This window comes from Rhynchophorus ferrugineus, unplaced genomic scaffold (genome assembly GCF_030347505.1).
Source record: "Rhynchophorus ferrugineus isolate W39M unplaced genomic scaffold, kcgeb_rfMv2 rfM10, whole genome shotgun sequence".
In the NCBI taxonomy this organism is placed as follows: Eukaryota; Metazoa; Arthropoda; class Insecta; order Coleoptera; family Curculionidae; genus Rhynchophorus; species Rhynchophorus ferrugineus.
Window position 1 is genome coordinate 29251718 of NW_027472589.1, and position 14344 is coordinate 29266061.

Sequence of the window (14344 nt, forward strand, 5' to 3'; positions counted from 1 at the left end):
GTTGAACTCACAGGCGGAGGTCGCGGATACGATTCCCAACAGGGCAATTTTTTTATTCTTGTTTGATTGGGACATTGGTCAAATCACTTAGGCTAGGCTGCCGGGGCTTAAAATAAATGAAACAAAAACTAACCATGTAACATTCATTCGGCATATAACAGGTCAATTGAAAAGTCCCAGGCCGGACACATAGATGGCGCTACTAGAATTAAATCTATATGTTTTTTAGTTAGCCTTAACCCTCAAAAGATGCGTGTATAAATCTGACTGCTGTCGATTCGTAGTTTGTGAATTATAGCATTTTGAGTGAAGCAACTTTTGTTATTGTGAAAAAAATGGATAAAAAGGAATTTCGCGTGTTGATAAAATATTGCTTTTTGAAGGGAAAAAACACAGTTGAAGCAAAACCTGGCTTGAAACGCAGTGGATGCCCAAAAGAGGTTATTACCGACGAAAACATTTAAAAAATCCACAAAATGATTTTGAATGATTGTAAAATGAAACTGAATGAAATAGCAGATACTCTAAAGATATCAATTAAATGTGTACATCATATCATTCACGAATATTTGGGTATGAGAAAGCTCTGTGCAAAGTGTGTGCGCGAGCTCACTTTTGACCAAAAATAACGACGAGTTGATGATTCGGAGCAGTGTTTGAAGATGATCAAGCGTAACCTGAGTTCTTGCATCGATATGTGACAATGGATGAATCATAGCTCCATCATTTTACTCTGAAGTTTAATCGACAGTCATCTGAGTGGACTGCACATGATGAACCCGCTCCAAGGCCTGGCAAGTTTATGGAGTTGACAGCGACTATTATATAGCGTTATTGGTCCGTTTGAAGGACAAAATCGCCGAAAAACGGCCGAATTGAAGAAAAAGAAAGTGCTGCTTCACCAAGACAATGCACCGTGTCCAAAATTCATGAATTGGGCTTCGAATTGCTTCCTCATCTATCATATTCTACAGATCTGGCCGCCAGCGACTATTTCCTGTTCTCAGATCTCAAAAGAATACTCGCTGAGAAGGCCAAGATGACTTTTCAATTATATACTGATATTCAATTATATATGATATATAATGATGTTATAAAGATGTTAAATATCATGGACCGGTGCCTAACTTGGAAGAAGCATATAGTTGCTAAACAAAAATGTTCATTCAAAATGTTTGTGTTAAGTAGTTAGTTGTAAATAAGAAATACTTATTGACCACTGGTCAGATTATTGAATTACTAAGAATAATAATCACAAAAAATCCATAACAATAGAAAAATGATAAAAACACGCATACGTAGAGATAAAAATGTATCTGGAATAAAGCGACAGGAAAAGAGGGGAGGAAATAAATTCGGTCGTGTGTTTCCTTTTGAGAAATGCCCCCCATATTTCAGGAACACCACATACGAAGGATCGGGTGTAAACGTCAGAATGAAAGATTATCAGCAATATTTATGCCTACCTACAAGGATTACGTTTTAGTGCCTTCGTGCAGCTAACTTCTCGTTAAACTTTGCACGTTAATTTCGGCTTTGTTTAATAGCTGAATTATGGCGAAAAGCAAACATCTTAAATATAAATTTGAGGTCTTTAAACGTACAGACCGAATTTTAATTTTATTTACTCGTTTTAAGACTTTTTATTACATATTGAATGACGTTTCGTTGCCATCTTTGGATGTTAAGTTTATAAATACGTTCTATCGTTCAACAAAATGGTTCGCCACCTCTTAAGTAACGTAAAATAGTCTCAAATGAAACGGCATATCTTCAGATTGAATATATATTATGTCTGCAATACAAGGTGCTTCATGATCATTAATTCACTTTAAAAGGGCATATTTAGAAAAACTGGTACAATGTTTACTAATGAAAACATTTTTCATCATTTTTTACAACTTTTTTCATCTTTCTGGTAATATAGCGATTTCGTGTCGAAAGAACGATGTAGGTTTGACAGTGACACTGAACAAGCGATAATCAGAAGGTGATATGTCTGATGATTATGATGAATATGGCAGAGCTTTGAAGTCCAGCTGCAACAGTGTATCCATCAACATTCTTGCAAAGTGTGATCAAGCGTCGACATGCCTGAGGACGATTTTGTTGAATTGATGTCAGGAAATATCATCTGCAGTAATAGTTTAATTTGATTTTTAAGAGTTAATACACTATATGCACTGCAACACTTTATGACCGCTTCGTTATCAATGGGGATGACTTCTCAGTTCAGTCTCAGGCATTTTGCGCATTAGTAATGTGTAAAATACTCTTGTTTATTGGCAAGTAATGAAACCAATGATGTCAATTCATGAGGTAGCCATTTTATTTTCTTTTGGATCTCTCTAATCGCCTATAAACGATTAGAAAAAAAAGCTTGAGTTGGTTTTTCAACCAATAAGTCTTGAAATTCATTATTTCCGAACTTGCTTGGTTCTACAGGCCGTTGAAATCAGAACCAGCAAATGGTATATGATGGAGTAGCATTTCCATAAGTGATTGTTGGGCCTCGGTAGCAATTTATTCAAATGAAACAACCGAAGCAATAAAGATCGAAAAGGTAATCTTGGTCGTTCCATGGTTAGCGTCCCTATACACCGAATAACTCAATGATATTAAACAGGTAGCTGCTAAACGTTTCGCATTTTCAGTAATAAGTATGACTGATCAAAGTATATGTAAGCATCTAATATTATTCTAAATCTCAATAATTCATCTTAAATTATTTCTTGAATAATTCTAGTTACTTAGTTTACTTTGCATTGCGGCGAAATAATAAAAACTTAATTATATAATGGATGCCCGATTACTCAAGCAGAATCAGCTAAATACCTCCGAATCCATCTTGACGGTAGATTAAATTGGAAACAGCCAATTTGGACCAAATATGGGGTTGCACTAAAAATTCAAATCAACTAGTCATTCTACGTTGTCAAAACAAGGTTCTTCGATTGATTACCAATGCTTATCGCTACGTAACCAACGAATAACTGCACGATGAAATGGAAATCAAATGGAATTGCGAAGTTATCCAAGATTTCGCCTTGAAACACGAAAGATTACTAAATCATACTAACGTGGAAGCAATACAACTGCTGGACAACGCGCAGGATGTCAGGAGATTGAAGCGAATCAAACCATACGAACTTATATAAAGTGTATATCTTTACTATAAACAATAGCTATAGGTTATTGTAATTTTATAATTGAGGAACACATATTGATGTATTTTCTCGCACGTCTTGCTTGTGAATTAATCCAAGTACATAGGAAAAGTGGTAATAAATATAATTTATAATTAAGATTTTACTAGGCGTATCTAATAAAGATGTAAAAAAAATTAGTTTACTAACTTTTACTCCTTCTTAATACAATATATTTATATATACGTTTTTTCCAGTATTTGAAAGAGTTGTTGGGCTCTTGGACTCGGTTTTAATCTCTTCATTTGACTCAAAACCATGTCTTCGACTAGTTTTTTAATAATTAAAATTTTTATGAAAAAATGCAGCGAAAAAAACCAACAATTGTCATCTTACATACGGTCTCTTGTAATTATTAACTTCACGCGAATGTCGCCTAATGTTCAAGTAATATTCTTTGTTCATAACGAACACTCATACGATTTGTACTTCTTGCTGTTTCTTGGTCACAAGACTGTTGCTAAAGTGACAAGAAATAGCGAGAAAAGTTTGGCGTTGGCTGGGCATCGAACTCGCGCACACTTCATCAAAGAAAACCCCACTAACAAACTTTAAACCAGTATTAAGCTCGGAACGCTGTAGTTTGTTAAATAACTGGCCTGCTTCGACGTTAAGAAAATTGTGGATGCCTTCTTCATCATTTCGTGTGTTATACAGTTCCCGGACTTTGTTAAGATTCTTATTTCTTAACTGTTAAAATTGCAGTAGCAATTTTTAGTGTTAGACAAGTATTACAAGTTGTTACTTGGTAAATACAAATAAAATGTTTAAATGTGTGAAAAAAGATAATATTAGGCTGAATAATATGACCACAGAGTGTAATGTCTTCCTCCCTATTACTGCATATTTAATCAAATCAAATCGTTATGGGATATGACAAAGAATTAGTACAAAGACATACAGGCAAGAATTGTTTGTATATGTGCAAAAGATTATCTACAATAACACCTTTCGGTTTGGCTGAACTCAATCAGACACGATATGACAAAGAATTAGTACAAAGACATACAGGCAAGAATTGTTTGTATATGTGCAAAAGATTATCTACAATAACACCTTTCGGTTTGGATGAACTCAATCAGACACACAGAAGAAAAATTGACAAATGGTGTAACTGTGTTAGATTGGAAATTAACAGCTCAGTTATTGACTTGAATACTAGCTCAGGATGTTACAGTGAGTGAGTGAAGTTTTCTGGATGTGGGATTGTGATTCAATGCTGACAATACCAAGACAAGATGATGAGAGTGGAGACAACTAAAAGTGAATATATAATTAATATTAGACAACGGTAGAAAATCGTATTGTAGAGTGTGAAAGATTTATTTGAATAGATATGTGTGTAATTGTTCAGAATATATATGAGTATTTGGTTAACATGTACAAGGAGGAAATCATTACTAACTGTTTTGTAAATATGGGAAATGCGTTAGGGATAATGCAATGATTATATCTCATTTTATAAAGAAAAATGTACACAGGTAGTAACAGAAGAAATACAGTGATATAAGAATGATATGCCAAGAAAATTCAACAACGAAGGAACTGCCAGAAATATTCAAGGTTTTTGAAGAACTCCCTTTGAAAATAATAAAACCGATCATAGAGAGGAAGAACCTAATACCAACACACCAGTTTGGGTTTATTAACAAGCATTCAACAATTAACCAGGTCCACAGAATAACAGATGTTATTTAAAATGCCTAATGAAAGTAAAAAAGTATGCTCAGCTATATTCTTAAATGTTGCGCAAGCCATCGATAAGGTTTAGCATGAAGGCCTCGTTCATAAACTACAGAAAATGTTACCAAAACAACACACCGAACTACTAAAATCGTACATTACAGACAGAATGTTTAGAGTTAAACAAGAAGAAGCTTACTCTACAATAAAAGAAGCTAAAGCATGTGTACCACAAGGAAGTGTACTGGGGCCAATGCTTTATCTACTCTACACTTGTGATATACCACAAATGGAGAATATTACGATGGTTACATTTGCTGATGTTACTGCAATTAGAGCTGTCGGAGACAATAGTGAAGAAGCCTCACGAAAATTATAACAGGTAAGTGACAATATAAATAATTGGACACAAGCTGGGAAAATAAAAATTAACGAAAGTAAATCCGCGCATGTGCAGTTCACCTACACTCAGACAGTACAAGCATCAATAACATTAAATAATACTATCATTCCATATAGCAACAATGCTAAATATCTCGGAATGAATCTCGATGCAAAACATTGCTGGAAGGAACATATAAAGAAAAAAAGAAAAGAACTGGAATTTAAATATAGGAAAATGTAATGGCTAATTGGAAGAAAATCATAATTATCAGTACATAATAAATTGTTATTATATAAGCAAATACTGAAATCTATATGGACATACGGTGTTCAATTATGTAGATGTTCTGCGAAGAGTAACATAAACAAAATATAAATTTTTCAGAACAAAGTTCTGAGAAGTATTGTCGGCGCACCCAAATACTATAGGACTGACTACCTATATCGAGACCTTCAAATTCACAGTCAGTTACGATATCAAGATAATTGCAAGGAGGCATGAGGAAAGATTCAATTCTCACGATAATATGGAAGTATTAATTTTTGAATACCGCCAGAGCAGGACACCGACTCAAAAGAATCAAACCATCTGATTTTGCGGATTGTTGTGTAGTGAGGTGCTTATAATAAATATACAGCAGTGACATGTATAAACATTACTGTACCAGAGACTGAGATAGGGCCGATGGGTCCTCCTTGTTATCATAAAGACAAATTGTAGGTTAGTCGGAAACGACTAGAAACAATTAAATAATAATAATAAATAATAAATTGAGATGACGTGAGTTTTATTATTTAACGAAAAATTCTTTTTTCGAATGGCGCAAAAACCCTTCTCCCGCGATGCAACACACCGCATTTCGATAAACCGGCATCCTGTCATCCCCAAACATTAGCGCGATATCAACTAGGCGCATAGCCACCCGAAGCGCAACGACTCCACCGATCCGATCTCGTCCGACGACGACAGGTTCGTCCGACTCACCTTGCATGGCGGTAAACTTTTCCGCCAGCCACATCTCCTCCTCCCGGGTGAGGGTGAAGTTCATCCAGGCGTTCTCGACGTCGGTCAGCAGCTGAAGCATCCATCGCGGATCGAGCGGGTTTTTGAGGTAGACCCTGGAGGCGGCCACAAACCGGGCCATTGCGGTCTGTAGTTCGGTGAGGTCGCCTGGAACGAGAACGATCAAAGGTTAGGAAACGGTCTTTTGTTGCGTGGAGTTGTGAAGCTGGGGGGAAAAAAGGGCGGTTGTTTTTCGATGGGTCGGAGTCTCGTCGATTTATTTCGTAACGAAATGACGTCGATGATGGCGAGTTTTAGTTTTTTTTAGAGAAAATTAATTTAATGGTTATATTCAGGTTGCTCATGTAAAAACGAGTTTTATTTATTTATTTATTCTTTCTTAAGACGTAGGAAATCCAAGAAAATTATAAATCGTTCCGAATATTTGTGGTACTGGGACAGGAGCAGCAGTACTAGGACAGAAGGTCGTAATTTTATTGTTTTTGCAGATAAAGATAGTGATCGACCATAGCCATCGAAAATGGAGTTAGCTAGCTAGCTTCCTAAACGACAAAAGTAAAATGTTTGCCATCCTTGAACGCTATCAGTGCCTGTAGAAAGATTGTCTCCTTTGGCAGGTTTTATTCATTATCCAACAAGGCGGCTGTTTGCCTGATAGTATATTTGAAATTCTAGTGTTTATCAAATTAGGCTGGGCTGTATTAGTTCTATTCTATTTACATAACTTAATATCTGATTGTATCTTGAAATTTATATTTTGAATTTCAAATAAAAATTGTTGAAATACCGTATTGTGTATTTTAAATACAAGACTTAAAAGTACTTTGTATTTTGTATTTTAAATACATGCCAGATAGTATTTTAATTAAAGCAAAGTCTTTTGTTCTGATCGGTGGTCTACTGGTCAATAGTAAAACTAGTGCAAATACCATTTGATATTTAGTCAACAGTACTTATAATTTCGGTACATAAAAAGGGAGATAAAAGAAACAGTAAAAATTATAGAGGAATTACTCTCTTGTGCACAGTCATGAATATATAAACTTTAAAATGATAGAAAAACGTCTAAAATGAGTAGTAGATAAGTCGTTAACAGAATCAGAGAGCAGATTCAGGAAGGGAAGAAGTATACAACACCATACATTTAGTGTAAGCCATATAATGGGAAAAGTTTATCTCCAAATTTGAATTTATCAGATTTTTTTTATTGATTTGAAAAAGGCGTTTGACAGATCTAGAAGAGAAATACTGTGGATTATATTGGAACAACAAAAAACCAAAGCAGGACAAGGACAAGTTTAAGCCCAATATTGTTTATATATTTAATGGATGAAATAATAAAGAAATATCAAATAGACAATTTAAACTATTTGAATTTGAGGAAATGCTATATTGAAGTGAATGAGTCAATTAGCATTAACCAGTGTTTATGTTTGGAAACTTATGCTTGGTCATTTGTTGAACTATCTTAAACTATTTTTAAAGATAACTCAGCATGGAACGGAAGCAATGGTTTCAAATAGTATAGATTTGGAGCTACCTGGAAATATAAAGTTGAGGTCAGGATAGTTGGAGAGGAGCTTGTAGTATTTGGTGTTAAAGAAAGAAGGAGAATAGTCCTTCTTAGAGTAGATGTCTATCGATTGATATTTGGGGAATCATCCAGAGTCGAAAGTTTGGAGGGAGAATTTGTAGGATTCGAAGATACTAGATACGAGATTGCCAATCATAATGTTCCAGCTCTAGAAGGAGGTATTTCTTTAGATGTGACTCGTTATGGGAGCTCCAAGAGGATGAGGAATGGTGTGAGGAGGGAAGCTAATGATAGAATATATAATAATTTAGGGCATCTAAAGAAATCCGGATTTCTGTGTTTCGAACAGCTTTTAAACATTGAAGGAGGAGGCAGTTGAAAAAATTGGATAGCCATTGTCGATATTAGATAGTACAACATAATGGTAGATTAAGGATGGTGTTCTCTCATAATTATGGATAATGGGATGTACTTAATCTGACACCAGTGAAAATCATGAGTCGTCAAAATTTCGAACCATTCTAAGATCTAATATCGCACTTAATATTTGTTCTTCGTATTCTTATTAATAGATGCTCATAGCTAATAAATACAAGCACGTACATACAATTATATGTTAATACATGAAAATAATCTAATATTCTTAAATCAAGAAGTTAAATCAATAAAAAGAAATAATGAAAAGGTCTTGTTATGATTACAGTGCTTGGCAAAAACAACAAAATAAATGCATTTTTCGAATTAAAAAACAAAACTAGATAGAATACACCAATAAATATTCTATTTAGCACAACTGTTTTGCATATATAGCTATTTTGGCCCGAACAGTTTTTATTCCACCTTAATTGAGAAAATATTTTGCCATTTTCAATACTAAACTGAAGAGGTTTTCATTTGTTTATCCGTTACGTATTTGTAACAGGGAAAATACCTCTATTAGAAGAGTTTTATAGATCAATGGTGTTTATTTCAATATTCAGTTATTGGTATTATATTTTATTGACATGAATGGAAAAAATCATTCTAAAATATAAATATGATCCTTATTTTTTGAAGCAGATTTTTTGTTTTGAACTTGAGAACTAGTATGTGTTTCTTTTTTTTCTATATTTTGTCTCCTTTTACCAACTAGGGGTTTATCTGGCCTGGACCTACAGTTTAACGTGGGCTCCGAACCGCGGTCCTCGGCTTTAAGCCTACCGACTGGCGAGTGGCCAACTTAGAAATCATTCCAGAAGACATTCGGTCTTACCCAGCTTGGTTACTGGAGTGACTGGGATCATTTTCCTTGTCGGATTTTATACTCTTGCCTAAGGAGAATCACAAATGTTAAACAATGACAAACATAAATTTACGACCATGCCCCAGCAGGATTCGAATCCGCGACTATCGCAACAGTAGGAGGGAGGACCGTCCTGTCGCCTTTACCACTGCGCCAACCAAGCCGGAAATTTATTAGATTGCATTCAGAATATTACAACGATTATTACGTACATATTTTATTTTAAAATATTCTTTGTTCTGTTAAAAATCTAAGTTTGATTATTTTTTAATTTTTAGTGGGTTCCTTATTTAAGAATGAAGTATTTTTTGAAGTTGCTTCAATTTTTTTTGTTAAGAAAATATTATTTTTCTCTTTTTAGTGTTTACTTAATAAATTATGCAGTTATTTTATTTAATATTACAATGGGTGGGCCAAGTAAAGGTGCAGCCGGTCTGAGGAAAAATAGGAATAAAGGAACAATGATAAAATACGCTTCAGGCCCCTTGGTTCGCCACCTAGCCTAGGTGATTTAACAAATGTTCTAACTAAACAATAACAAAAAGTCACTGCCCCCACCGGGAATTGAACCCGTGACCTCCGTTTGTGTGCTAAACGGTTTAACTACTACATCATAGAAGCAGTTGTCTACAATATTTCTACGTGGTCTTGTATGTTATAATTAGCAATTAAAAAGCAAACTGAATGGTACTGAACAACTTCCGATTTTCCGCCACATCAGCTCAGCAATAACATTATGACACAAATATCTGATTATTTTAGATAAAAAATATGTGAAAATTTTGTACGTGTCTTTGAAGTTTGAGCGTTTCCCTCCATTCCACAGAAGTTATATTTAGACAAATGCGGTTCTGTGTTTTATTAATCTCTTAAAGGCATTAAATATTCGCTTGACCATTGCATTCGAAAATGGCAGTATTAGCAGTAAGGACATTACAATTTTTATGTTTGGGAACAACTATTTTCCTGTAGCGTTTTTTTCGGGCGAAACGTTTTACCCCAATAGCATTCACTAACAATGTTACCTTGTCAAAATTCAGCATAGCATGAGCTCGCCACTCGTCATCTAATCATTGTGCGCTCATAGATTTGTGAAGTACTGGAAATCGCTTTAGCACTGATATCAATAACTTAACGTGTAGCTGTTGGGCTTTTGGTTAATTTGCAGAGGATATAAATAAATCGCAAATCGATTGGTAATCTCTGATGTCAATGTAATATAAAATTATTGACATGTTCTATAGAAATCTGTAATAGAAGCACGATACACTTTAATATTTTTCAAAATTATCGATAGTCAATATGTTTTATTATTATTATAGTTAAATATCGTTGTTAATAAAATGACAGAATCCTGTAAAATGTTTTATAGAATTTAAATATGGTATGGATGGGAAGTATTGAAATATAGAAAGTCGTTCTATATCAATGGGTAACCAAAAAAAGTTCTGAAATAATTATGCACGTATTTTTGTGACGAGATGTGAACCAGAGACATTTTCCGCAAGCAACATGAGATTCGCTGTAGATTGTGGAACTCCCCACAAGTTGGAAATGCTGCTCTATATTTTATTCTTGTTTTTAATACATAATGTCAACTTTTTAACGCCGATCCGACTTTAACAGCGCGAAATATAATTTATTAAAGCCATCTCTTGGAAAATTATTGGGCTTCTTACTAGATCTAATATTATGAATACTACTAGTACTTCTCATGCTTGCCTTACAACGATTCTGGGAAAGATGAGATAGTACATTGAAAAAAAAAAAGACATAAAAATTGTTGCTTACAGCGATTGTTAAGGTTGTCCTTAAGAATTCAAAAATACAGTAATTTTTGGTCATTTATATAGAACCAGACCTCTAATGAAATCATTAATTCTAGAAAACCAGTCTCATCATACTCTATCTTTTAGACCTTGTTCACAATCACTGTAGGAATAACGTACTGTGGGTGTTGCAATTTTGAGGACGTACCTTGTACTGCGTGTTGGTGAAGGATGGTCAAAGCGGGACCAGGCAGGTCTCCGGACCAAGACCACGTATCTCGATCCCAGTTTCTCAGCTCGTAGTCCACGAACGTGGCGTAAAGACTCTCGTGTTGGGTAAGCTCTGTCCAGTTGTCGTCATCAGAAGCACCGCGGTTTTCTCTAGTCGACAGCCACATTTTGAGCCTGAAAAGTAAATAAAACAGCATTGAAACATTATCTCTTTGCTTTCGTCGTTTTCCTGTAGATGGCTTTAGAAATATGTTGGAATAAAAAGACATGGAAATCTATCAAACTAGATCCCACATAAATAATACAGAAAAAACATTTATAAAATACGTGTATCTCGTCAATATATTTCTAGACAGTTATTGAAAATATTTTGGTCCATGATTGGCATCTATTTTTACACTTCCTTCAACATGTCTTTGAGGGATGTTGGTTGGTTCTACAAGAATGTCAAAGCCCATCAAACACTTTTAAATACGTACTATGAAAACATATGTCATACCCCAATTGTTGTTTTTTTGTTTCAATTATCTAAAAGTGGTGATTTTAATGTCACTAATAAAGATATATCCGAAATACCAATGAATAACGCTTATATGCTATAGGAAAGACCTAAAAGGAGGGAAAATGGCTACCAATTGATTGATAGGATGCTATAAGTGTGTCTAGAAAAGACATTCAGATCGGCACTAAAGCGCCAAATTCATGGCGACAAGCACAACTAAAATACCAAATAATACTGTTTCTGCAGATATCTACTAACCTAAAATGAACAAAAATAATTCCACATAATGTTGCAAAAAGGCCAGTAATAGCGGGTAACAGGCATCTCGGATCACAACGTTTGACGACACGTTGGAATATTTGCATTGTAACAATGTAGCATATAGATACACTGTTGCAAATCGAAAGAAAGTTCTGCCGCAATCTACGTGCCCATCAGATCTAGGGCCTTCTTTATCGCGATCTGGCTGGCATACGATTTCGAAATACCAAAGAAGTGCGAAAATGGATTGCTACCAAACCAACATTGTTCTTTTGATACCGCCATGTTGCCAGTAAGGCAAAGATATGACAAAGTTGTCGAAAATGATGGAAAACGTGTTGGTTAATATATCATCCCCATAAAATATAAATTTTTCTCAATAAATGCTTAATTAAAGAAAAAATTGTTAATATACAAATAAAATAAATAGAGGATTGTGTGTACTGGACGCTTATATTTTCTTGCTTATTATTGTTAGTTACTGTAGCATAAGAACAGTGCGTGATAAAATAAAAGTACAGATGCATATTTATTAAGCAATCTGTATGACTAAATAAACAGACAATACTTAAGAGGGTGGTTATTTTTTAAAATTTGTAATTAGGATTTATAAATTTAGATATAATAGTTATGTTTTGTGTTGTATATTGAACTTGGCAGAGGATATACTGAAAAAAATTAATTTTACAAAAGTAACATGTAGAAAATAGAATAGAAATGTTCTTTGTAGAAATTTTTCCAAATGTTTCGTTTTTAAGTGGCCTAAAAAAGTTGGAGAAACAGTTAAGAAAGGGTATAAAGTTAAACGGGGGTATTATGTCATAAAAATAATTTGTTTTTGCAAGAACCTCGTATTCGTAATCATTAAACCCCTTAATGTCCCGTTATTGTTCTAATTTGTATGCTTCCATATAAAAACATAATAACATTTTATAACAAGCGCCATGTCTACAATTTTACGTTAATCAGTATAAACAAAAACGCTTAGTTCCCAATCTCCACCCCTACAAAGCAAAGAAAGGGTGAACGATGAAAGGAAAATATCCAACATCTTAATTAATGGCAGTTTTTTCCCTTTCGGACGAACGTGTTACACGAACGCAACCGAACTTTATTCTTTTTTCTCTCTCCCCTTTTTCCAAATTTCAATGTTTAATAAACTTTTTAATCGTCGTTCCTTTGGAGGCCGATAACAAAGGAATGGGGCGAGAGAGAAAATCCTACGGGGCCTCTCAATTAATTAGATCATTTCAAGATTGACGTTCAGTCCTGGGTTTAATTGTTACGCTAACGACTACGGCTAAGTTGTGTCTGATTAGGTGGCTAGCTAATCCTTTGTCTCGTTCCGAGTGTTGGAGCCGAGAACTCCTCTTGTGGAAGTAGGTTAATAGAGTAAGGTCGCGGATTATTCCCTTTAAATAATAAAAATAGTATCTAGTATAAAGTTATATTTTTATTTAATGAGTGTACTAGCAATTGTTTTAATTAATCCACGTTTTTATTTTATTACTATTTATTAACTACAACTACTTGTCGTCTATCCAATAAAACAGCCAATGCACGTCATCAAAGTTTATGACACAAGCACGTCCCAATGTCCAATTAACTTCGGATTTTGGTTTACAACGTTTGTCGATTTGTAAATTTTAATTATAATCACTAACACGTTGAAGAGTTTTGTAGGCATTTGACAGCACCAACACAGATCGAATTTTGTAGACTAATTTGGTTACATGTTCCGATTCATCAGAGAGCAGTCTGTCTCTTTTTAACTAGGATAAAACGAGAAGGAAAGATTCGGCCCGAGTATAAAACTAATTTTACATTTTTACAAATTGTAATTGGAAGTATATTCGAAGTCATTTATGACGTGCATTGGCTGTTTTATTGGAAGTACGATAATAATATTGTTCTTAAAATCAGATATTTGAGACCTAAACTTAATTAATGTTTAGTGGATATACTCCAATCTGTATACTCTAAATCATTTAAAAGCATGCCACAGATTTTTTTACATAAATTGACCTTCTTGGACGTCATCAGGTTTAATAACAAAATATATGTTGAGTATAAAATACTCAATGATGTTGTAACATTTATACTTCGTCATTGTTTTTGATACTAACAAGTTTATTCCTGTAATTTAGATACAAATAATTCAATAAAATGGTGTAAGGAGTGATATAGTGTTTAGAGTGATGCAGTAAGGAAGAACGAGATGGAAGAAAAAGTTGAATGATACAAAGACAAGCTATTATTCGTATACTTAATGAAATTAATTGTTTAAACGAAAGGGCGATGATAAATTGTGGTTTATTAAGCAAGATTTTTTGCTTCTATAATATTATCTACTAAAAGGTATAAACAGGTCCTGTTAAATAGGCTAATGATCGGACATTGTCGGTTCTCACATTCGTATCATATGACTGGCGATGTTCCTCCTTTGTGCGATTATTGTATACTAGTAA

At 34.3% G+C, this 14344-nt stretch overlaps 1 protein-coding gene across 2 annotated transcripts in view; it reads right to left on the reverse strand.

Moving 5' to 3' along the window:
• unc-13-4A (BAI1 associated protein 3) overlaps positions 1-14344 on the reverse strand; it is a 233402-nt gene that overhangs the window by 38134 nt on the left and 180924 nt on the right. For both annotated transcript variants that reach the window (XM_076416392.1, XM_076416393.1), the window contains exons 12-13: positions 11091-11287; positions 6259-6444 (exon numbers count right to left, since the gene is read on the reverse strand). In XM_076416392.1, coding sequence (XP_076272507.1) covers positions 6259-6444; positions 11091-11287 — 383 coding nt within the window. The remainder of the gene's footprint in view (positions 1-6258; positions 6445-11090; positions 11288-14344) is intronic.